General features: G+C 44.4%; 1 protein-coding gene across 4 annotated transcripts in view; it reads left to right on the top strand.

Annotated features, from left to right (window-relative positions):
• Positions 1-18,124, top strand: part of LOC422320 (ligand of Numb protein X 2-like) — a 29,776-nt gene extending 11,652 nt beyond the window's left edge. For 3 of the 4 annotated variants that reach the window (XM_420296.8, XM_040699581.2, XM_046940737.1), the window contains exons 2-10: positions 81-545; positions 3,027-3,271; positions 4,662-4,858; positions 6,175-6,543; positions 8,594-8,770; positions 10,082-10,256; positions 10,420-10,630; positions 14,677-14,835; positions 15,963-18,124. In XM_420296.8, the coding sequence (XP_420296.4) occupies positions 157-545; positions 3,027-3,271; positions 4,662-4,858; positions 6,175-6,543; positions 8,594-8,770; positions 10,082-10,256; positions 10,420-10,630; positions 14,677-14,835; positions 15,963-16,098 (2,058 nt within the window). In that variant the 5' untranslated portion in view covers positions 81-156 and the 3' untranslated portion in view covers positions 16,099-18,124. The remainder of the gene's footprint in view (positions 1-80; positions 546-3,026; positions 3,272-4,661; positions 4,859-6,174; positions 6,544-8,593; positions 8,771-10,081; positions 10,257-10,419; positions 10,631-14,676; positions 14,836-15,962) is intronic. The other variant, XM_015278584.4, reaches the window with a different exon arrangement.
• Positions 18,125-18,884: the final 760 nt, after the last annotated feature.

Here is an 18,884-nt window from a genome sequence, read left to right as displayed (position 1 = left end):
GTGGGAATGCAATTTAATTTTTAATTGGCTACATCGTCAGCTGGCAGTTGGCTGGAAATCTCTCTTTCTCTTCTTTTCAGCAGAGGAACTCTGTCAGACAGCTGCTACAGGACACATTTCCTTCCTGCTGCCCTGGGAGTGCACTTCCTGGCCACCATGGCTGATCTTGCAGCAGAAGAGCAGGCACACCACGGTGGTGAGCTGTGCTGTGAATGCGGACAGTTCCACCTCTTGCCGGACAATCATCTCTACAACTTCCAGAATGAAGTGGACGATGAACTCATTTGCCATATCTGCCTTCAGCCTCTGCTCCAGCCTATGGACACCCCCTGTGGACATACGTACTGTTTCAAGTGCCTTGAAAACTTCATGCAGGAGTATAACTTTTGTCCTATGGATCGGAAGAAACTCTCTCTCCAACAGTGCCACAAGTCCAGCCTTCTAGTTCGAAACCTGTTAGATAAGCTGGTTGTCATCTGTCCATTCAAGGCAGAATGTCAGCAGACGATGCAGCGGTGTGAACTCGAAGCTCACCTGCAGAACAGGTGCTTTCCCATTTACCTTGCGTTATCACTCTGTGTATAATACCATCTGTCTCTTATGCTTCTGAGCAGAAGGTTTTTTAGATGGGGACAAAATGGGACAGCAGAGGTGAGGTGACAGCAGGTGAGGCCAGAAAGGTGGGGCTGTGTGAAGACAGCATAATTGTGAGCTAGGGAGGCGAGCTCCCAGGTGCTACAGGGCAAAGGTTGAGGTCCTTCCTTGCCTTTTTGCAGGCAAGTTGTCTGTGGACACAAAACCACTCAAACGTATATAAATTGTGTGTCCTGTTGTGGGGAGCCTGTCTCTTTGTAAACAATTACAAACATGCATGTTCCTTCTTTCACTTGTGTGGAAAAGAAAGACAGGCACTAAGTCAATACTCTGGAGGCAAGGGATCCTGCAGTGTTACCAGTTTAATTGGTCCAATTAAGATGCGCAATATATGTCTTTGATCCAAATAGTGTAAGTCCCTCCAAGCTGTGCATTATGCAGTTGCTGAATCACCTACTTACAATTCCATTATCCTCTCTCATTCTTCTGCTGAGAAAACGACGCACATGAAATATACATTTTTCCCTTTGTATAGAGGAAGAGGTTTTTTTTCTTGTACTTCAGCAGAGATGTGTTTAGGTACTTCCATTGCTGGCTAAGCTGGTGGCAGGCAAAGTTCTGTAGCTTTGGAAGAAGTGCCAGTGACAGAGGTCTTGCCATGTTATGGAATAACATCTGTTCCTAGTTAATGATTGCAGGAAAGGGAGCTAAGTGCAAGCTGTACTACAAGCGGAAGCAGACCTTTGTTGGTGAGGTGTACTTTTCTCAGTGGGTATTGAGAAATGCAGCTCCCTTCAACTATGTTGAAGCTTTTTGAGTCGGTGCTGTGCGTTATGGATAGGTCACCCAGCACTTGGGATACACTCATGGTTCCAGCCCAGCTCATACCCTTGCTGTTTTGCCTGTCTTTGTTGCCACAAGCTGAGAGCTCCTGTTAAAGCTAGGGGCAGTGATGGAAGATGCCCTGGGAAAGCTTACAGTGTCCTTGAACTGACTCTGTACTGCTTTCTCATTACCATCAGGGCTGAATGCTGGTGCTGCAGATAAGGCTGCCTGCATAGCTGCGGTGCTGCACGGGCATGGCCAGAGCAGGGCTGGGTACAGAGCTGAGGGGTCAGAACCTTCCTCTGAGCTTCATAAGTCTGCCCAAGTACCAGTAAACTTCTGTCACTTGCTAATCCCTCTGATGCATGAGTTACACTTGGGAGAGGGAGGCACCCTTCAATGTTTATGTTGAAGACCTGACTGGAAACTATATCCTTCCCATATACAGTTCTTAGCATCTCCAGTGGGGATGGAGTATTCTAAATATCATGACTTTGGGCCATGAACATTGTTAGATTGAGAAGTGAAAAAAGGAGGAAAAGAAAAATTACAATGGGGTTTGGGTGTTTGTGTTTTTTAACTGTGAGTGAGATTAAATTATAGTAGGATACCTAAAGGAATAAATAGCATCTAGCAGCTTGTTTCTTGGGGGATTCCGTTGCCCTTAGCAAAACTCATTTATTTCTCCACATCTTAAGAGGGTTGTGCACAAGTGGGTCAGTTAGCTTCTGCCTGTGACTTTTAGGGTCGCCTTGTTGGCTCCAAGCAACAGATGACCAGGGATAAACTGGAGGAAGTAATACCTCGGTAAGGCTTGTTTATCCAGAATGTAAATAGAGTTTAATTTGAAAAGTGACTCTGGTAAACACCCAGTACTACTCAGGTCTCTGAAAGTGACGCTTTTGCATTCATCACCCTCCTTACCTGCCACTTTTCTTTAAGTGCTTTTGATAAAAGAGCTTGCTTTTCCTCACTCGTTTTTGCTGAGATGGCTACGGTGTAACTGCATACGGAGCACATTCTTTTGAATGCAGAATTACTCCTTGAACCTCCAGGTGGGGAGTGGTCAGTGGGAGTAAAGCTTCTGTGAATTGCTCCCATTCATCCTCTGCGTGGACTGGAGGCCAGGAGCTGCCCGGGGGTCAGGCCTCGTTCAGGGGAAAAAGAAGCAAGCTCTGCTCGCTGCTCTCCCATGTTACCAGCTCGTTAAAAACAAAGCTTGATTCAGGGCTGAGCTTGAAATTCGAGTCACTTCCTTTGCATAAAGTCACAGTTCATCATCAACTCTAAAAGCACAGAGCTAAGTGTTTGCTTATGTTTTAAAAGAGGTATTGTCTTCACTGAGAGTTTGCCATGTAAATATTTAGCAAGAGTAAGTCCTCTTCCTATTGCGTTTTCCTTTTAAAAATATTGAGCTTAATAATTTTGAAAGTAAGAGAGTAAGTAGTCCACTCTTCTACTTAAGCACGTAGAAGCTGAAAGTGGAATGAGAATGACTTCAAGCATCTATGATACAAGCTCAGCAGCTGCTGAGATCCTGAACATACTTCCTTGCCGCCTTTGTGTGCTGCGTCAGCCACTTACGGTCACTGACAATCTCTCTCCAGGTGTCCTGGTTTCAAGAAATACAAATGTGAACTACAACGGAAAAGGAACCCTGTTTCCAAAGGGAAGGAAGAGCCCCTCACCAAGGTGGAGATGAGCACACCCAGGGATCCAGAGGTGCCCAGGGATCCAGAAGTACCCAGTGGAGGATCCATGCTTGTAGCAGAAAGCTCTGCAGCTGGTGTGGTATCACTAGGGACTGCAGAGCCTGGGCTGGTTAACCCAGCTTTTGAGGAGACTGAAGAAGGTGAGAGTTTGATAAACAGATGTAATTATGTAATTACCTTTTATAATATAAAAATGAGGTAATTATTTCAGACGCTTCAATTTTTAAAATGTCCCCAGTGTTGTTAGATATCCTCTCTTTCTTCAGCTTGCTCTTGAGGAGAGGGAGGATACATTCATCAGATATGCATTGCATGCAGATAGATCTGCTCAGAAGCACAGAACTGCCAACGCAAAACAACTCTGAGATCTCAGGCTGCAGTGAATGTTGTATTTGCAGTTTTCTTTGTAGAAATAAATTCTGTTTCTCTCAGTAGGAATGTGCAGCACTAAAAGCACTTATAGAAGCCAAATAATTAGTAATTAGGAAACGCTCCAACTTCTTAATCTTGTTCAGGAAGTTAAATATACAGTTGATTTCCCAGAGTGGTCAGTACTTCCCTAACAGTACAAAGCAAGTGTGTTTTTATAGCCTAGCCTGATTTTGGATTAGTAGTTGGTTATGAAACCCTTGCAGATAAAAGTGACCATCTGCACTGCAGCCTAGAACCTCTCGTGTTAATTCCTGCCAGAAGGCAGGAGTGTGAAAATCTCAGTGCCTTGTTTCAGAGTGTGTCTCAGTTTCCAGGTATGCAGAGACTGGAGCTGGGTACTTGTCTGCTGATGTGCTGTTGCACAGGTCAGCTTAGTTCTCGGTTGGCTTTTTCCCTGAGTACACTTGGAGCAGATTTTGCATCTTTTGTATGAGAGCTGCAGTTCACCTTTGCAGTCTACTTGGCTTCATTAGAGTGCTGGGCTTGCCTAAATGCTGCAGTGCTGGTAGCTTTAAAATGACTTGCTAACAACTACTTTCATCTTCAAAGTGTCTGAGAAGCATTGCTTAGGCTTCAGGAGGCTGTGAAATAGGTAAACATTACTTCTGTGTTAAAGGAGAGATGGGAGAAGAGGAGGAAAGGAAATTAGAGGAGGGAAGTTGTAGTGAACTGCCTGTGGTAGTATCACCTCATGACAGACCAGTAATTAAAGCGTGGCAGTCCCCTTCTCTAATGGGTGCTGTGGAATTTGGGATTAGTGCATGTGTGCTTCTAGGAGTCCAGCTGTCACAGCAGGAAAAATAAATGTCTAAGTGAAACACACTGAATGCCCTGTAGTTAAACACAAAAAATAGCAGTGAGAGAGTTCAAATTTACCACAAGTTAGGCCAAGATGTTCTGGAGAAACTACAGAAATAAGGCCTTTTTTAGCTTTCAGTTTGACCTAGCTTCTCCTCTTGTGATAACTGCTGTTTCTTCCTTTCCCTCTATATGCTACTTTTGAACACAACCTGCCAGTGTTAAAAACTTTGTGGGGCTATGTAAGGGAAGGTTCTATTCATATGTTGTTTTTTTTTTCTCTTTGATTTCCACCATCAGATGTTCCTCAGAGAGCTAGCCCTGTGGCTGAAACGAGCACAATAGAAATTCACCGAGAAGATCCAGAGGAAGAGCTTGGGATGAGAATAGTTGGGGGTAAGGACACGCCACTAGGAAACATTGTTGTTCAGGAAGTCTTGCGGGATTCTGTCATTGCTGCAGATGGAAGAATAGCACCTGGGGACCATATTCTTGAGGTATGCAATCCTCCTGTCTCATTGCTTGCCTTAACTAAAGGGACAAACAGGCAAAGTTGCCTAGAAAAACTGGGGAATCTCTACAGAGAAGTTTTTGTTTGTTTGTTTGTTTTAAAGCACTGACCAGACGTGTCTGTCAACAGCATCATCTGTCTCCTGGAGTTGAGAAGTAGATTTGAGGACCCTTCTGGTCCCACAAGATTTTGGAATTCATACCATTTTGTATAAAGTGAAAAGATCTTTATGTGATAAATTTTGCCCAGTAGCACCATTTCTCTCCAGTGGATTGTGCTCTAGCTTGGAGGTCATAGTTACTTGCTTTACTGTGTTGCTTAAGCTGCGTTTCCTTAATGGGCAGGTTGGAAATTTAAGACCTTACAACTTGAAGTCAACATCACATATATAATGTGAGTAATAAGGAGCACCAGCATTGTACCATGCTGACCCACGGCCAGATTTAGTTTCCAGATGAATCCGACGTGCCATTATGCTTGTTGCAGTGTGCTAACTGAGGTGACAGAGGCTTGTCCATGGCACTAAAACCTACATGCAGAAAAACTGTTAGCACCTTCTGGCTATGGCTGCCCAATCATCTGACAAGCCATAAAGACCTAATTATCCTGTTGGGCTGTGGACATCAGTAATGACTGGCAGCCTTGTGCACAAGTGGCCGATTGAATCTCCAAGTTGGTTTCTCATGCAGACCAACAATGCAACTTCTGTTTTATCCAAACTGTACACCTTTCAATCTTGACTGGACTGTAATTAGAGCAGGTCCCCACACTTAGTAGCCCTGCTGCCGTCCTGAAAGGACACTACAAAATCTTATGTGACAACAGACAAAGTATCTCAGCTTCTCAGAGATACTTTGGTAAAAGCGTGATTAGAGTGATGATTCCAGAAGTTTTGTAGGCTGTGGACTGCTCTTCCAAGTGAGGGGTGGGTAGTCTCCAATTTAGCTCTTCTCCTCCAAGAGTATATTGAATACTGGAAGTTAGTGGAAAACAGTTCTGCAGTGTCATGACGTACACATCATGATTTAGCATCTTGCAGTTTGGGGTTTGTTAGCTCTGAGTGGTTCTACCTCATCCATGTACTCAGCTGCTCGCCATCACTGATGGTGTTAGTTTATCTGCTTTGTTCTGCATTGCTTTTTTAGAAAACTCTGCTCCCTAATGTGCATGAGGTACATCTGCTTCAATCATGGCGTTGAATAGGGATTGTGCATCCTGTCTCCAGCTTTGTGATGTTCTGCACTGTAGACAGTACCTAAATTTACTTAGGTTCTGATTAGGGACTCTGGTTTGTTTTTCTAGGTGAATGGTGTCAACATCAGCAGTGTGACTCACTGCCAAGCTGTGTCCTTCCTGCGCCACCCAGGTCCTGTTCTCCACCTCATGGTTCTGCAAGAGAAAGGCTTTTCCAATAAGATTGCACAGCAGGACTCCACTTCTGCTACAAATCAGGAAGTGATCCATGTCACCTTGATAAAGAGAGACCGATCCGAGCCCTTGGGAATCAAACTGATCAGGAAGACAGATGAGACAGGGATTTTTATTCTGGATCTGCTAGAGGGAGGTTTGGCAGCCAAAAATGGGAAGCTGAGTCGGAATGACAGAGTCCTGTCTATAAACGGCCAGGATTTGAGGCAAGGAACACCTGAGACCGCTGCACAGATCATCCAGGTAATTTATAATGCGGAGCTGTGTGGCTAATGATGCTGCAGCTTCCTGCATTGATGGCAGCGCTCCTGCTCTGACCCAGGGGCTAACGGAACATGCTGGAGCAAACTGCCTTCCCTGAAATCTCTTTTTGGGAAAGTAACTTCTCTGCAGATGTGTGGGGAAACACTGCTTCCAAACAAAGATAAACATGGAGAGTGGGAATACATCATGAGTCATCTGACACGTCTGAAGCGAGGCATTTGCTAGTGGCATGTCAGCTTAGCCAAGGCAATTGGAATTTCTTTGTGGTGTGGCAGTGTGGAGAGTTTCTTGCAGAATAAGTATTTGCATGCACTGTGTAGATGCATACATCACAGAAACCAGAAGAGATTAGGACAGCTTCTTGTGCTTGGAGCAATCAAACTGAAGATGTTTTCCAGACGCCCTCCACAGCCTACCACCTCTCCAAGCAAACAACATCTCAGACTAAAAACTTTCTTAAATGTTAGAAAGGGTAGGAAAAAGGTGGCCTTTTCATTCCCAACAGGGATCTGTTCTTATTGCAGCGTGCCAAATGTTTTGATGAACAGAGCAGGCTAGGAATATTGGTTGAAGAAACAGGATTGCTACGTGTGCAGTAGATGTCACGTAGATCAGTTTTTAAATTCTTTATCTTCCTAGGCAGTGACCTTCAGTTTCTGTTTTTATCTGAAGATCCTGACACAATACATCTGATCACATATTGTTTATATCCTGGAAAGGATCTGAGGTCAGCAGAGTGAGGGAGAGCCAGTTCTCTTCCTGCTAATTAGTAAAGGAGAGTGCAGTAGAGTGGGAAAAATACAATAGTAACAGCAGGATTCCAGCACTGAGATCTTTCCTTCTACTGTGTATGTGATTCCATACTATGACCTATTAGATTTTTTTTTTTCATTCTTGCTGTTGTATTTCTGTAGTAGTGTGCAAGTATAACTTCTGTATGAAGAACTTGATCCCAATGAGATCAGTGTCACAGAACTGGCTTCACTGGCTTTGGGAATTTAATTCCTTTTGAAGTGACATTCTGTTGAACTGATATTCTTCCAAACGTTATCTGTTCTTCTGAGAGCTTCTTGGTTAAACTTTGTTCTACTTTTGATTGCAAACTGTTTGGAGAAAAAGAGTCCTATCTGTATTGTGAAGTGCCATTTGCACCTATGCTATATATGCACACCCATTTGTACTGTACATAGTCTGCTGTATGAAGGGGAGGGCAAATCCCCAAAGCAGGGTGCAGTATTTACAATATATTTTGTGGAGACATAGATATGTGCCAACTTCACTGGGGAAAAAAATTGCATCCTGGAGTGATTTCGGAGATGAGAGACTTAAAACTTGTGTTTTGTGAAAACCCTGTCCTTCAGTAGTTTAAAAACACACACAGACCAACCAGCTGACTAAAACAACAGCAACAAGCAAAGCAGTTGATGCAGTTCCTCTTCCCAGGCCATGGAATACATTGCTGCTTGGTGCTGTGGCACCAGAGGAGAGGGGTTCATGTCCAATAGTGAGAACAGCAGCTGTACTTCTCTCAACTGTTGCAGGAAATGCCCCAAGCAAGCACAGACGCCTTACCCCAATGGAGTCCTTCACAATAAGGTTTTGTTGGATTAATTCAGTTTCTTCTTTCAGATAGAAGAGCAGTAACAATAGTGAATGCTTTCCCTGTAGTTCTGCCAAAGCCAGATATACAGCTGGTTGAGTTTTTAACTAGCAGGAATCTTAGGCAAAAGGTCAGGTCTCCAGGTATCTGGGGGAAAAATGGATGGGAGAAATGCTCAACAACAGATGTGGCGTATAGGCTGGGAGGAGAGGAGCTTTAACAAGTTTCTTTACAGCAAAACAAAAAGCATCCACTACTTTTATCATGGTTGTCCATTGTGTGGATTGTTCATTCTAGCTGTTCATTTTGTGTTGCAATACACTATTCTCGTTGCAAGTACCAAAGTGGAGGAAGCAATCATCCTGTTTTGCCTTCTTTTGCTTGACTTGGCTTTCTAATGGTTTCACATATTCTTTTTGCTCCTGGCAGACCAGCGAATCCAGAGTAAACTTCGTGGTCCTGAGGCAGCCAGGTGTGCAGCTGTTAGACCCAGGGGAAGATGGCAGCACATCAAACAGCAGCAGCAGCAGTGGAGGAGGAAGCCCAGTGCATCACCGGAGAAGACTAGACCAGAGTCACTACAGACGGAAGTCCAACTACCAGAAGGTAAGCTTGGAAATAACAGCTAAAGCACTGGTTACTGCTGGTCTAATAGAGCCATTATGTTAGCTCCGTGACAGTTATTTATTATATAAGACTAAGTAGTATCTTCATTTCTTCAGCTATTGACAAGCAGCGTGTTTGTGGCTGTTGGCACTAGAAAACTTTGCATTTGTCATCTACTTGAAAAAACATATTAAAATTTCCTCACTTGTCTCTAGTGTTGAGGCAAAACCAGTGTTTAATCTCTCCTTGTTTGGAAAGGGCCATGAGAAATTTACAGTCCATGAGACACTAACAGGGCCAGCGCTGGACCTCTTGACGTTCATAAAGCACAACGTGTTCAGAGTATTGCGCAGTGGTATTAAGTTATGCTTCTGGTTTGGAGGTAGACAGCTCTGTGACACAGAAGTAGAAACGACACAAATCACGCTGTAGTGCTGCTGTGACTTCAGTGTTGTATCTGCCATCAGTTTGCATGTTACAGGAATATCCTGCAAGAGGAGAATTGCCAATCTGTTGCACCAGTAGAGTTTTGCTCCATGCTTAGAGCTACCAGCTGTGGGAGAAAACAATCTAAAACTGCCTAGACTAATGTGTCTAAATGCTTCCATTGAACGTTAGTAAGGAACCTACTTCTACCTCCACAGTTGGTTACATCTGCAATTATTTGCAAATTAACAGAGGAATTATAAACTCTGATATTTAAACTTTAAGTAATACTCTAACGATTTTAAGACACTCATTTTCTAAGGATGCTGGCCATCTTTGTCAGCATCTCCAAGTTTGATTTTTGCTTTATATGCTGTGTGTCAAACATCATACTTGCTAGTTTTATCCATTTACGTTGTATTGGCTTGATGAGCAGAAATCAGGATGAGTGGTGATTCTAATGCGTCACGTTTCCACGTTCCTTTTAAGTCATGCATGGGAAGCACAAGAATTCAGAAGTTACTGATCCCAGTTTAGTAGTAGCCAGAGAGGGGTTGAATGACCTTGGAATGAGTTGGTAGCTTGTTCCTTGGTGCAGAACTGTTCTCAGACTGAGCATCTCTTCACAGCAAAAGGAAGCAGGATTGTTGGGAGAGCAGCTGTTTCCCAGACAGCTATGCCTCAGTCACAGCGATGTCACATTGGAAATACAGAGTAGTATTTTCACCCATAGCAAGTACAAGAGAAGCTGACTTTGCCATCTAGCAGTATCACTGAATGTTCTGAGTTAAAGAAACATAATGTTTGGTTATCTTGTTCTCACTCTGAGCTTTTCATGTTAATTGCATTAATGAATCTGTGTATTGTATTGTCATTTCATTGTAGGAATTACCTCCAGGATATGTAAGTCATGAAAAGACAGTTGCAGTAAAGAAGGAACCAAAGGAATCCCTAGGAATAACAATTGGAGGTGGACGAGATAACAAAAACAAGCTCCCTATATATGTAACAAGCGTACAGCCCATTGGGTGCCTCTTCAGGGATGGCAGAATCAAGCGAGGTAAGGAGACTCAGATCCTTTACAGGCTGGGAACTGTTTTTAAGCAGAATTTGGATTTAGATAGTAAAGTGAAATTGGAAGCAGTGTTCCATGTGAGACCTTGAGGCAGGAATGTGCTTCACAGCACAAGTTTTGCAATAATCCCATTTTATTTAATCAACAGGAGATGTACTTTTGAGTATAAATGGGATTGATTTGACTCATCTGAACTACTATGAAGCTGTCTCAGCGCTGAAATCTAATGCAGCTTCCCACTCAGTCATACTGAAGGCCTTGGAAATCCTTTCAACAGACCCCACAGATCCCTCTCTGGACATCAAGGAGCGAGGATTCAGCTGGTCTCCCCTCTGGATCACGTGGCTTGGATTGCCTAGGTACGTTAGTTTAGTGATCTCAGTCACGGAGCTGACTTAAATACTAGAAATGAACTTCTTTGTGGGTTGACTTGGAAGCATTGCCAGTATCCTTGTTAGCTTTAAGGCAGAAGAAAGCCTCATCTGCCAGGGAGATCACAGCACAATAAATGCCTAAAGAAGTTCAGCTGTCTCTTACAGTGTTACCCCTTGTTTTTCCACTTCTGTTGCACAGTAACTGTGTTTCAGAAGTTTCTGAAAACCCTTTTTTTGCCGCCTTCCCCAAGAGAAGTGATACAGAAAATGAAGAGCATATATTTTGGAATTTGAGGCACTGACTTTAAATTTAGTCAGCGTAGAAACAGTCCCTTCTGAAATATCGCTAGCTGAAATCACTGTGTCTCTTTCTGGATGACATTGCAGAGGCCAGCAGGTGTTCGTGCTGCTTTACAGTATCTATTCTGATTGTCTCATTCAGAGGAACTCTCTCAGTCTTAATTCTATCTGGCTGTTGTAATTGTGCGATCTTTAGTGTGAAGCATAAACCATTCTGAATTGCTGAGTTTCCCTGCTGCAAAGCTTTGGATCATTAACTTAGCAAAGATTTTAGCAGCAGCATGATATGTTCTGTGTTACAGAGCTGAGATGTCAAAAACATATTTTCTGTCTCCTTTCTGGTGAGGTGAACCTCCTGTTTGCTCACTTTTGTGGTTTCATGAAAGTATATTCAGCCAGAAAAGATAGAATCTGTTGTCATTTCAGGTAACTGGAGAGGGATCATGCAGAAGACAAATGTAGAACAGTAAAGCCAAACCCTTTTGTGGGAAGCTCAGATTATTTATAGCCTTGTTTCTTGAGGCACCTGAAAGAAGAAAGACTAACAAGCCTCTTGTTACGTTACTCTGGTGTTACTTAGCAGCCTGTAAGCACTAAACAAAACAGCTCAAGGAAGGTAGCTTTGTGTCTCAGGTGACTAACTTGGCTGGTGCTCAGCACAGTCCTCTGGCTTCCTCCACTCTCCCTCAGAATCAACTTGTTCATTCTGTGCAGGCCTGCTGGGAACCAGTTTGAGCTGTACCTGGATAGCCCAAACATGGGTACACATCCTCAGCTGCCAGCAGGTGCTTGTTCCTCTCGGGTGCTCCAGCAGTGAAGTGCAGCCAGGAAAAACTGGCCATGCCTTCTCCCTTCTTCCATTCTCCACTTTCTTTGGATGTGTTCTGGTTCCCAGCATCACCGCACTTCCTGCTGCCCGGACTGCTGTCCAATCTTTACTCACTGGGATCTTGCCTTCGTTTCAAGCATAGGCTGATGTTACTTGCCATGTAATGCATTGCTTGAAATCCTTTTGCTGCTGGTAATAATGTTGGCTCCCCCTTCCTTTGCCTGTTAGAAGGTCTCACTACTGAAGCAGGGAGCAGTGATTTCAGATGCCCTTTCTGTTCTTCAGGCTTCCTTTCGCACGCTGACTTTTAGGAGTTGACAGAATTTTTCTTCTTGTTTCTAGTAGTAAAAATGGCTCTAATTCTTTCTCACCTGCTTTCCCACCCGCCTGTAATAAGACCTGGTAGCAATTAGTGTGGAAGCTTTAAGCTTAGTGCTGATGGCATGTAATATTTTGGTTATGTTCAGCATTTTTTTCAGCTGCTACACTGATCCAGAAGTCCTTAAATCCTTCTTAGAGGAAGCTTTTATGCCAAAAGCCTGGAGTCAAAGTCTAGCTCAGGGCTAGAGAAACGTACTCAGTTGTTGCAGTGCTTGAGCCTACAGTGTTTAATTCCTGCCTTGGTTCTTGTATCTGTGGGTTATTTTCTTTACATCAAATGCTGTTGGCTGGCTCATTGAGTGACATGCTGGCTCTGAGCTGCACAGTCCCTGTAGCACATCCTGCAGAACTTGGGTTACGTGCCAGGCTACTGGTGCCAAACAGTTTCAGGAGATCACAGCCCTGGTCCTGTATCTTTCTTGGGATGCCAGGTGACAGAATAACAGGAGCATCTTAGTCATGGTACTCTGAAAGGAAAAACACTCCATGCTCGTAAGGCTACTTGGATACCACAGCATTTGTTGTGTAAGCTTGGGTCAGAGCTTCCACCCTTGCCTCTGGCCATGCGTGCCTGATGAAGATACAGACATCTGTGCTGCTGGAGGGATGAGGTAGGATCACTCTTCTCTCCAGCCTCAGGCAGCAGAGCCCAGTGCCTGACATTCTGGCTTTTTTTTCTCTTGTAACACGACTGTGGGAAACCCTGCTGTCCTGGTAGACTTCTGCTCTCTCCATTGTTCTGCTAGTAATCTGGTGGTGGTGAGTGTTCCAAGTTAATTACATGCTACTAATTACTGCTGTTTGAATGATTATCGTGATCACTGTATGTGTCACAGAAGATAGCTTAGGAGCCTTACTTCATTTCTTCATAGGATTATGTTAAATAAAGACCAGTTACTCATAGTATAAAATACCATCTCAAAACATGGTGTTGGGGATCCTAATTCATTGCTTTCTGAATCCTGGAGATTGAGTTACCCTCTCTTGCTCTGTATCAGCTTTTGACTCCTGAAACAGCCCCATGCCAGGCTTGGCTGGTAATGCTCAGGGGTGGAAAAGCAGCATCCCTCTCACCTCGAGATCTTTCCACAGCCAGTCCACAAAGCCTGAGCTCTTCTGCAGTGACCTTCGGATGCTCCCTGCTGTGGCCCCACTGGAGCAGCACATTCCACAGACTCCCAGGGGGATGCAGATCTAGCAGGGAGCCTCCCAGAATAAAATCTGCACCTTTACTTTCTGTGAAGTCCAAAATATTTTTTCCCACAGTCATTTTCCATTATGGTGAACTGATGTTTCTCTTCCTAAAAGCCCCTTTTCATATGGAAATAGATTTCTAGCAAAGAGCTTTCTTCAACTCTTGGCGAATGTGTTCAGTGCTCCGTAGGTTTTATGCTGAAGTAGCACTTCTGTTCTCTGGGCTGTTTATTTGCACCAGATGCCATCCATATACGTTTGTCATAGCTATGTTTTTTTTTTTATCTGTATAATACCAGCAGAAGAAAACTGGAGGCAGCAGTAGGCTGCAGCTGGGTCTCCCAGGGTCTCCCAGCATTAACGCAGGAGGAACTGGTACGAAGTAAATTACCGTTTGAAAGCAGATAATTGGATCTTTGTCTCAGTGAGAAGTTAACTGAGAAGGCTTTTGAAATCTGAAACTCATCTGCAAACTGCTCAAGCAAAGCCCTTGAGGCAAAAACGTAAGTTCAGCTGCTGGAGTACCTCAGTGGGTGATCAGCAGCAGTTCCACGCAGCGTGGCAGCCTGCTGGTGCCAAACATTACCTGACTGTTGGCCTGTGCTTCTGCCACACCTCTGCAGACGCCTTGCAAGGGCCTGGCATGTGCTTGTGTTGTGTTAGCACTTCGTTATTGTGTTCTCCCTTGCCGTGTGCCTCAGACTCACTGGGAAGGCACCTCACTGAGTGGGGCTAGCACACAGTGATGTGCCATGTGCTATCTTACTGTGCACAGCAGCCCTGGGTGTTAGCAACGCTTTCCTGCAGGAAGGGCGTCTCACACTCTGATGTGGTATGCAGGAGAAGGAAGGCTGCCTCACCTCATAGTGCTCACTTGCCATCAGTGAGGCATGGCTGCTGAATGCCTTCATTGTACCAAGCTGAATAAAAATCTCGATTCACACTGACTGTAGGGGGTTTAGCAGTGCCGTTTACAGTTGATATGGTTTTGTCTATTAAAATGTTTGTTAGGAAAAGTCATGAAGTTTATTCTGATGTGAATTCATGAATTTCTCAGGTCACGAGCCCTTTGAGAGCACAGTCATTCTTTAACTCTTTGACTACCACCAACAGTACTGAGAGTTCTAACAGACTGTCCTCTTTGGATTTGATAACTGCCCTTTAACGCACCTTGCACAAATGGTTGCCTTCAGCCCATAGAAGAGAAAGACGAGGCTGTTGCATAGCCACGCTTCCCCCAAGAGAAAATGTAAACTTCTGGTCAGGTGGCTTTCCTTGAAGCATGTTTACAAACATTCTCTGTTTTTGGCTGTGCCTGTCTTTGCAGCTACCTTCACTGCTGTCAAGATATTGTCCTTAGCAAAGGCAACCAGGAAAGCTGGGGCTTCAGCATTGTTGGAGGCTTTGAGGAGAGCAAAGGAAACCAGCCCTTCTTCATCAAAACCATCGTGCCTGGGACGCCTGCCTGCCGCAGCGCAAGGCTGAAGTGAGTGCGAACCCTTCTGTGGGTCCTGGGGCTCGAGGCAGAAACACCATTTCCCTGGAGGGCTTTTACCCTTTTGCCTGGCTGAACTTAAGGACTTCTAATCCACAGATGCTTATTTAGGCACTTAATAGTGTTACAAAAGCCCTATATTAACGAGTGCTTTTTCAATAAAAGCATAACTACCTACTAAAGGGAATTAAATGTTATATTTTAAAAGGCTGTAAAGGCTAATTGAGTAATTAAGAAGAGCTAGAAAAGGGATGTTCCAGATTAACCTTAGAGGCTTCTGAGTAAAAAAATCTCTTGAATTATAAAGACTGTCTCAATGCAAGTAAGAAAAAGCCCTCCTGTAGACAAAATGGAAGGTAGCCTTGCTGCCCTGTCAGTAATGCGGCAGGCAGAGTGGTGAGTAGCAGAGTTGGAGCACTCCACAAAACACTACTGCATTTCCTCTAGGATCCACCAGAACCAGCTCTTCCACAAGCATGCAGCAGGCTGCAAGTGCAATACTGTTACAGGCTGCTCTCTGGCAGGGGGGACAGTTTGTGCCATGAGTCAGGCTTTGCTCCCCTGTGAAGCATGAAAGAACAGATCTGGTCAGAGCCTTGATGGGGGCCTGGGGCCAGCTGGGCATCCTATCTTAGTGCCCAGGGAGCCCTGTAAGACTGAGGGAAGGAGAAGGGCTGGCTCTGGCATCTCACCCCACTGCAGCTGAGCTGTAGAGCCACACAGAAGGTAGCTGGGCGTGCTGTGGTTGGGTGAAGCATGCAGCCTGACAAACCTATTGAATCAAGCTACAGAACGAGAGAATGCCTCAGCCTGTGGGTATTTCTCTTAGCACATCCCTCTGCTGCCAGGCCAGACAGTTGCACTCCTGTGCCCGTCACTGCTGTGTCGCTGGGCACCAGCACTGTCTCCTTCCCCTGCCCTCAGATTCAGGACTGAGCCTGTCAGCAGCTCTTTCTCTGCGTTTACATCACCTCTTTCTGCCCTTTATCTAGCTTAAGAGTCACTTCAGTAAAGAATTTATGATCTTGGTATGGGGTGGAGTAGGTGATCTTGGTGTTCAAGGTTACAATGTTAATGAATTTACTTATGACAAGCTCATTTTTTGTCTTTTTGATTAGGTGTGGAGATGAGATAGTGGCAGTAAATGGAGTACCAGCGGTTGGAATGAGCAACTCAGAACTAATCCCGATGTTGAAGGAGCAAAAGAACAAAGTGACACTTACCGTGGTATCCTGGCCAGGGAGCCTTGTGTGAAAGCTATGACAAATCATGCAGCAGCCTTAAGGATCATCCTTGGTATCAGATATTTGCTGACCACCACACCGAGCTAGATGTGACAAACTGAGGGGACGCTGAACTCTGGCTATACAGCATATTGCGTCACGACAATAATTTTCACTTCATTTTTGGAGAAACATTTCTTTACTGCGTGGAGGTTGCCACTGACTGATTGTTAGATTCCAAGTAATGGTGACTCAGAACAGTTGTAGCTTCTTGGACTCACTAGAGCTTGTTAGTATTGGTGTTGCAGAGAAAGCTGGTTCTCCAGTGTTTCTCTACGACTCATCCACCTTTGCTTTGAGGCATTTTCTTTAGTTTTAGAGCTCCTCTTTCCATTTAATGTTTTGAACAGGTTAAAACAGATGTGACTGCCCTTTTTCCCCTGCTAGTCTAAGAATACAGTTTGGCTACTTCTCTCTACCTTGCTGCCATCCTGGACAGTGAGTCATTTTGTATGTTTTTAAAAGCCACTAATAAAACTGTGAGGATGCAGTCCATTTAAGCAGCTCTTGTACCCCACAGCTTTATGTTAGGCTGCTTCCATCTACTGAATGTTTTTATGCATCAAAGAAGTTTGCAGCTCACTGCTGGCTGCTGAAGAGCTGCCCACTGAGCATGGCAGGGCTGTGTTGACTCCTATGAGAGTCCTGTCACCAGGTAGCAGAGATGAGGAACTTGTGCAGTTTTCATCAACTTCCTCAGCTTGGTGTCTCTGGTTTTAAGACTTGATGAGTGACCAGCTTTTCCCAAAGCAGGCAGATGACTAAGGAAACAGGCTTGTTGATGAGAAACTGTCTGTCTTCTCTTAGCTTCCCAGTGCCGAGAGGCAGAGCTGAGGCAGCAGGGACAACGTGTGCTTGCAGCTCTGTCGCTGCTACAGCAAACTGCAGCTCGCTGTGTTGGGATCTCCAGGATGGGACACCTTGGGCTTCAGTTCCAACCCACAGTGTAGGTAAAGGTTAGAATGAAAGAAGTGAAGTCCCGGCAGGTTGGTTTGACCTCCAACACCTGTTAAATTCCTACCTGGAAACAAACTCCCCGTGAAGCAATTCCGTCCTCTTTTTTTTTTTTTTTTTTAAAGTTGCTAATTAGCAGTATAAGAAACAGATCTTTCTCACATCAGAGATCTCTCTACGCTGTTTCTGCTATACCTTTTATGGAGCCAGCTCAGACTGTAAGATAATCAAAGGAGTCTCTTCTGTAAAAACACTACCTAGAATGAATGTTTTAATTCCTTGTAGTAGCAAACAGACTGCAGGTATGTGCCCATCGTCCTCAGCCATGCTTTTCTTAGGGCTGGCTATTGGTAATTGGCTATTAGAGCAGAGTAGACCTGTTTCTCGCTGGATGATTAAGCTGTTTACGCGCCACGTGACTTCACTTCCTCTGGCTGTTAGCTTAGGGCAGTATACAGCAGGCCCCCGGTTATCAGAGCCTATTGTACAGAAATAGCTTAAGATCCATTTGTCACAAAAGCTCCCTTGGCACACGGTGTGGCCTCTCCACTTGGCCAGTAAATGCAGCTACTGTCTTAAACAGCAGAAAGAATGGGGCCAGCTGTTGCTGCTAGCAAACAGTGAGAGTAAAATGATTCTGAAGTCAGAAACGTGCCTGTGGAAAATGAGTAACTTGAGCTGCGTCTGACAGAAAAGAAGGTGAAGCATTCTGGTCTCCTTCCTATCGTGAATCTGTGCCTGATATGGAACAGTAAATATTTACATAGGTGGAAAGAGGGCAGTTCTTACTGAGTTGTAATAAATGGGGCTTGTATAAAGGATGGTAGGAAAAAGCCATGCAGAGGGTGGTCAGACCGTTTAAATGAAGGGTGTGCTGCAGAAGTCAGCATGACTTTTACTAATTACTCCATCTCGTTTCAAGGTGCCTTTAACTTCACCAAAATGTCCTCATAATTAAGTACTGATTGCAAGATCAGCTTGTTAACAGATGTTGAATTTGTGTTGATGCCTTTATAAATTATTCTGTTATAACTGAAAACCAACATGGATTATGGGTACTTTTTTTTTTGGCTTTACCTTCTTGCCCATCAGCTCATGCCCCAGAACAGGTCTCCTCAACACCGGGCTTAAAGAAGCTGACCTTGCCAGGCAGGAGGTTGTGCAGTTGACTTCTGTTTCTCCTGGGATAGAAGTTGGACTACCCAGAAATACGCTGCCATTGGAAAAAGGACAAAACCAGCTCCCACGTGCTCTTTTCCCTCAGTTATCTCCCTGGTGCTCATGGGGCTCAGAACCGGATGGACTGAAAAAGCCAACCTAGGGAATAAAAGCTTTATGGAATGAAGCTAAACTCCCTGATCTCTTGTGACTATTGGAGTCACCGTTCAGTAGCCCCAGGGAACGTGACATGAAACTTGCAGCAGTTACTTGGTGTAAGCAAAGACTATTTTCAAAGCTCCATCTTTATAAATCTCTAATTAATACATCAAAGGCAAACATTTCACCCTTATTTATTGCACTAGAATAAACCTGTTAGCCCTGCTAGTATCAGTGAAAGGCTTGAGTCTGTCTTTGGGAAGACATTCACCAACATAAACGAGGAAGGAACTAACAGCAGTAACTCTTCAATAGAGGATTATCTGTTCCCCCCTTTCATGACACCGCATCGAAACCTGGGTGCAACAGGATGCAGACTGGATGTGATCACTCTTAATTACACCTATTTAAAGGTTGGGTAGCTTCTGTCACCTCCACAAACACAGGAAGAGAGAAGGGGCAGGGATGCAGGATAGTTCTGTACAC

The sequence above is a fragment of the Gallus gallus genome, chromosome 4, assembly GCF_016699485.2.
Source record: "Gallus gallus isolate bGalGal1 chromosome 4, bGalGal1.mat.broiler.GRCg7b, whole genome shotgun sequence".
NCBI lineage: Eukaryota > Metazoa > Chordata > Aves > Galliformes > Phasianidae > Gallus > Gallus gallus.
Note: the sequence above shows the minus strand (reverse complement) of the source record. Positions and strands in the feature narration are given on the sequence as shown.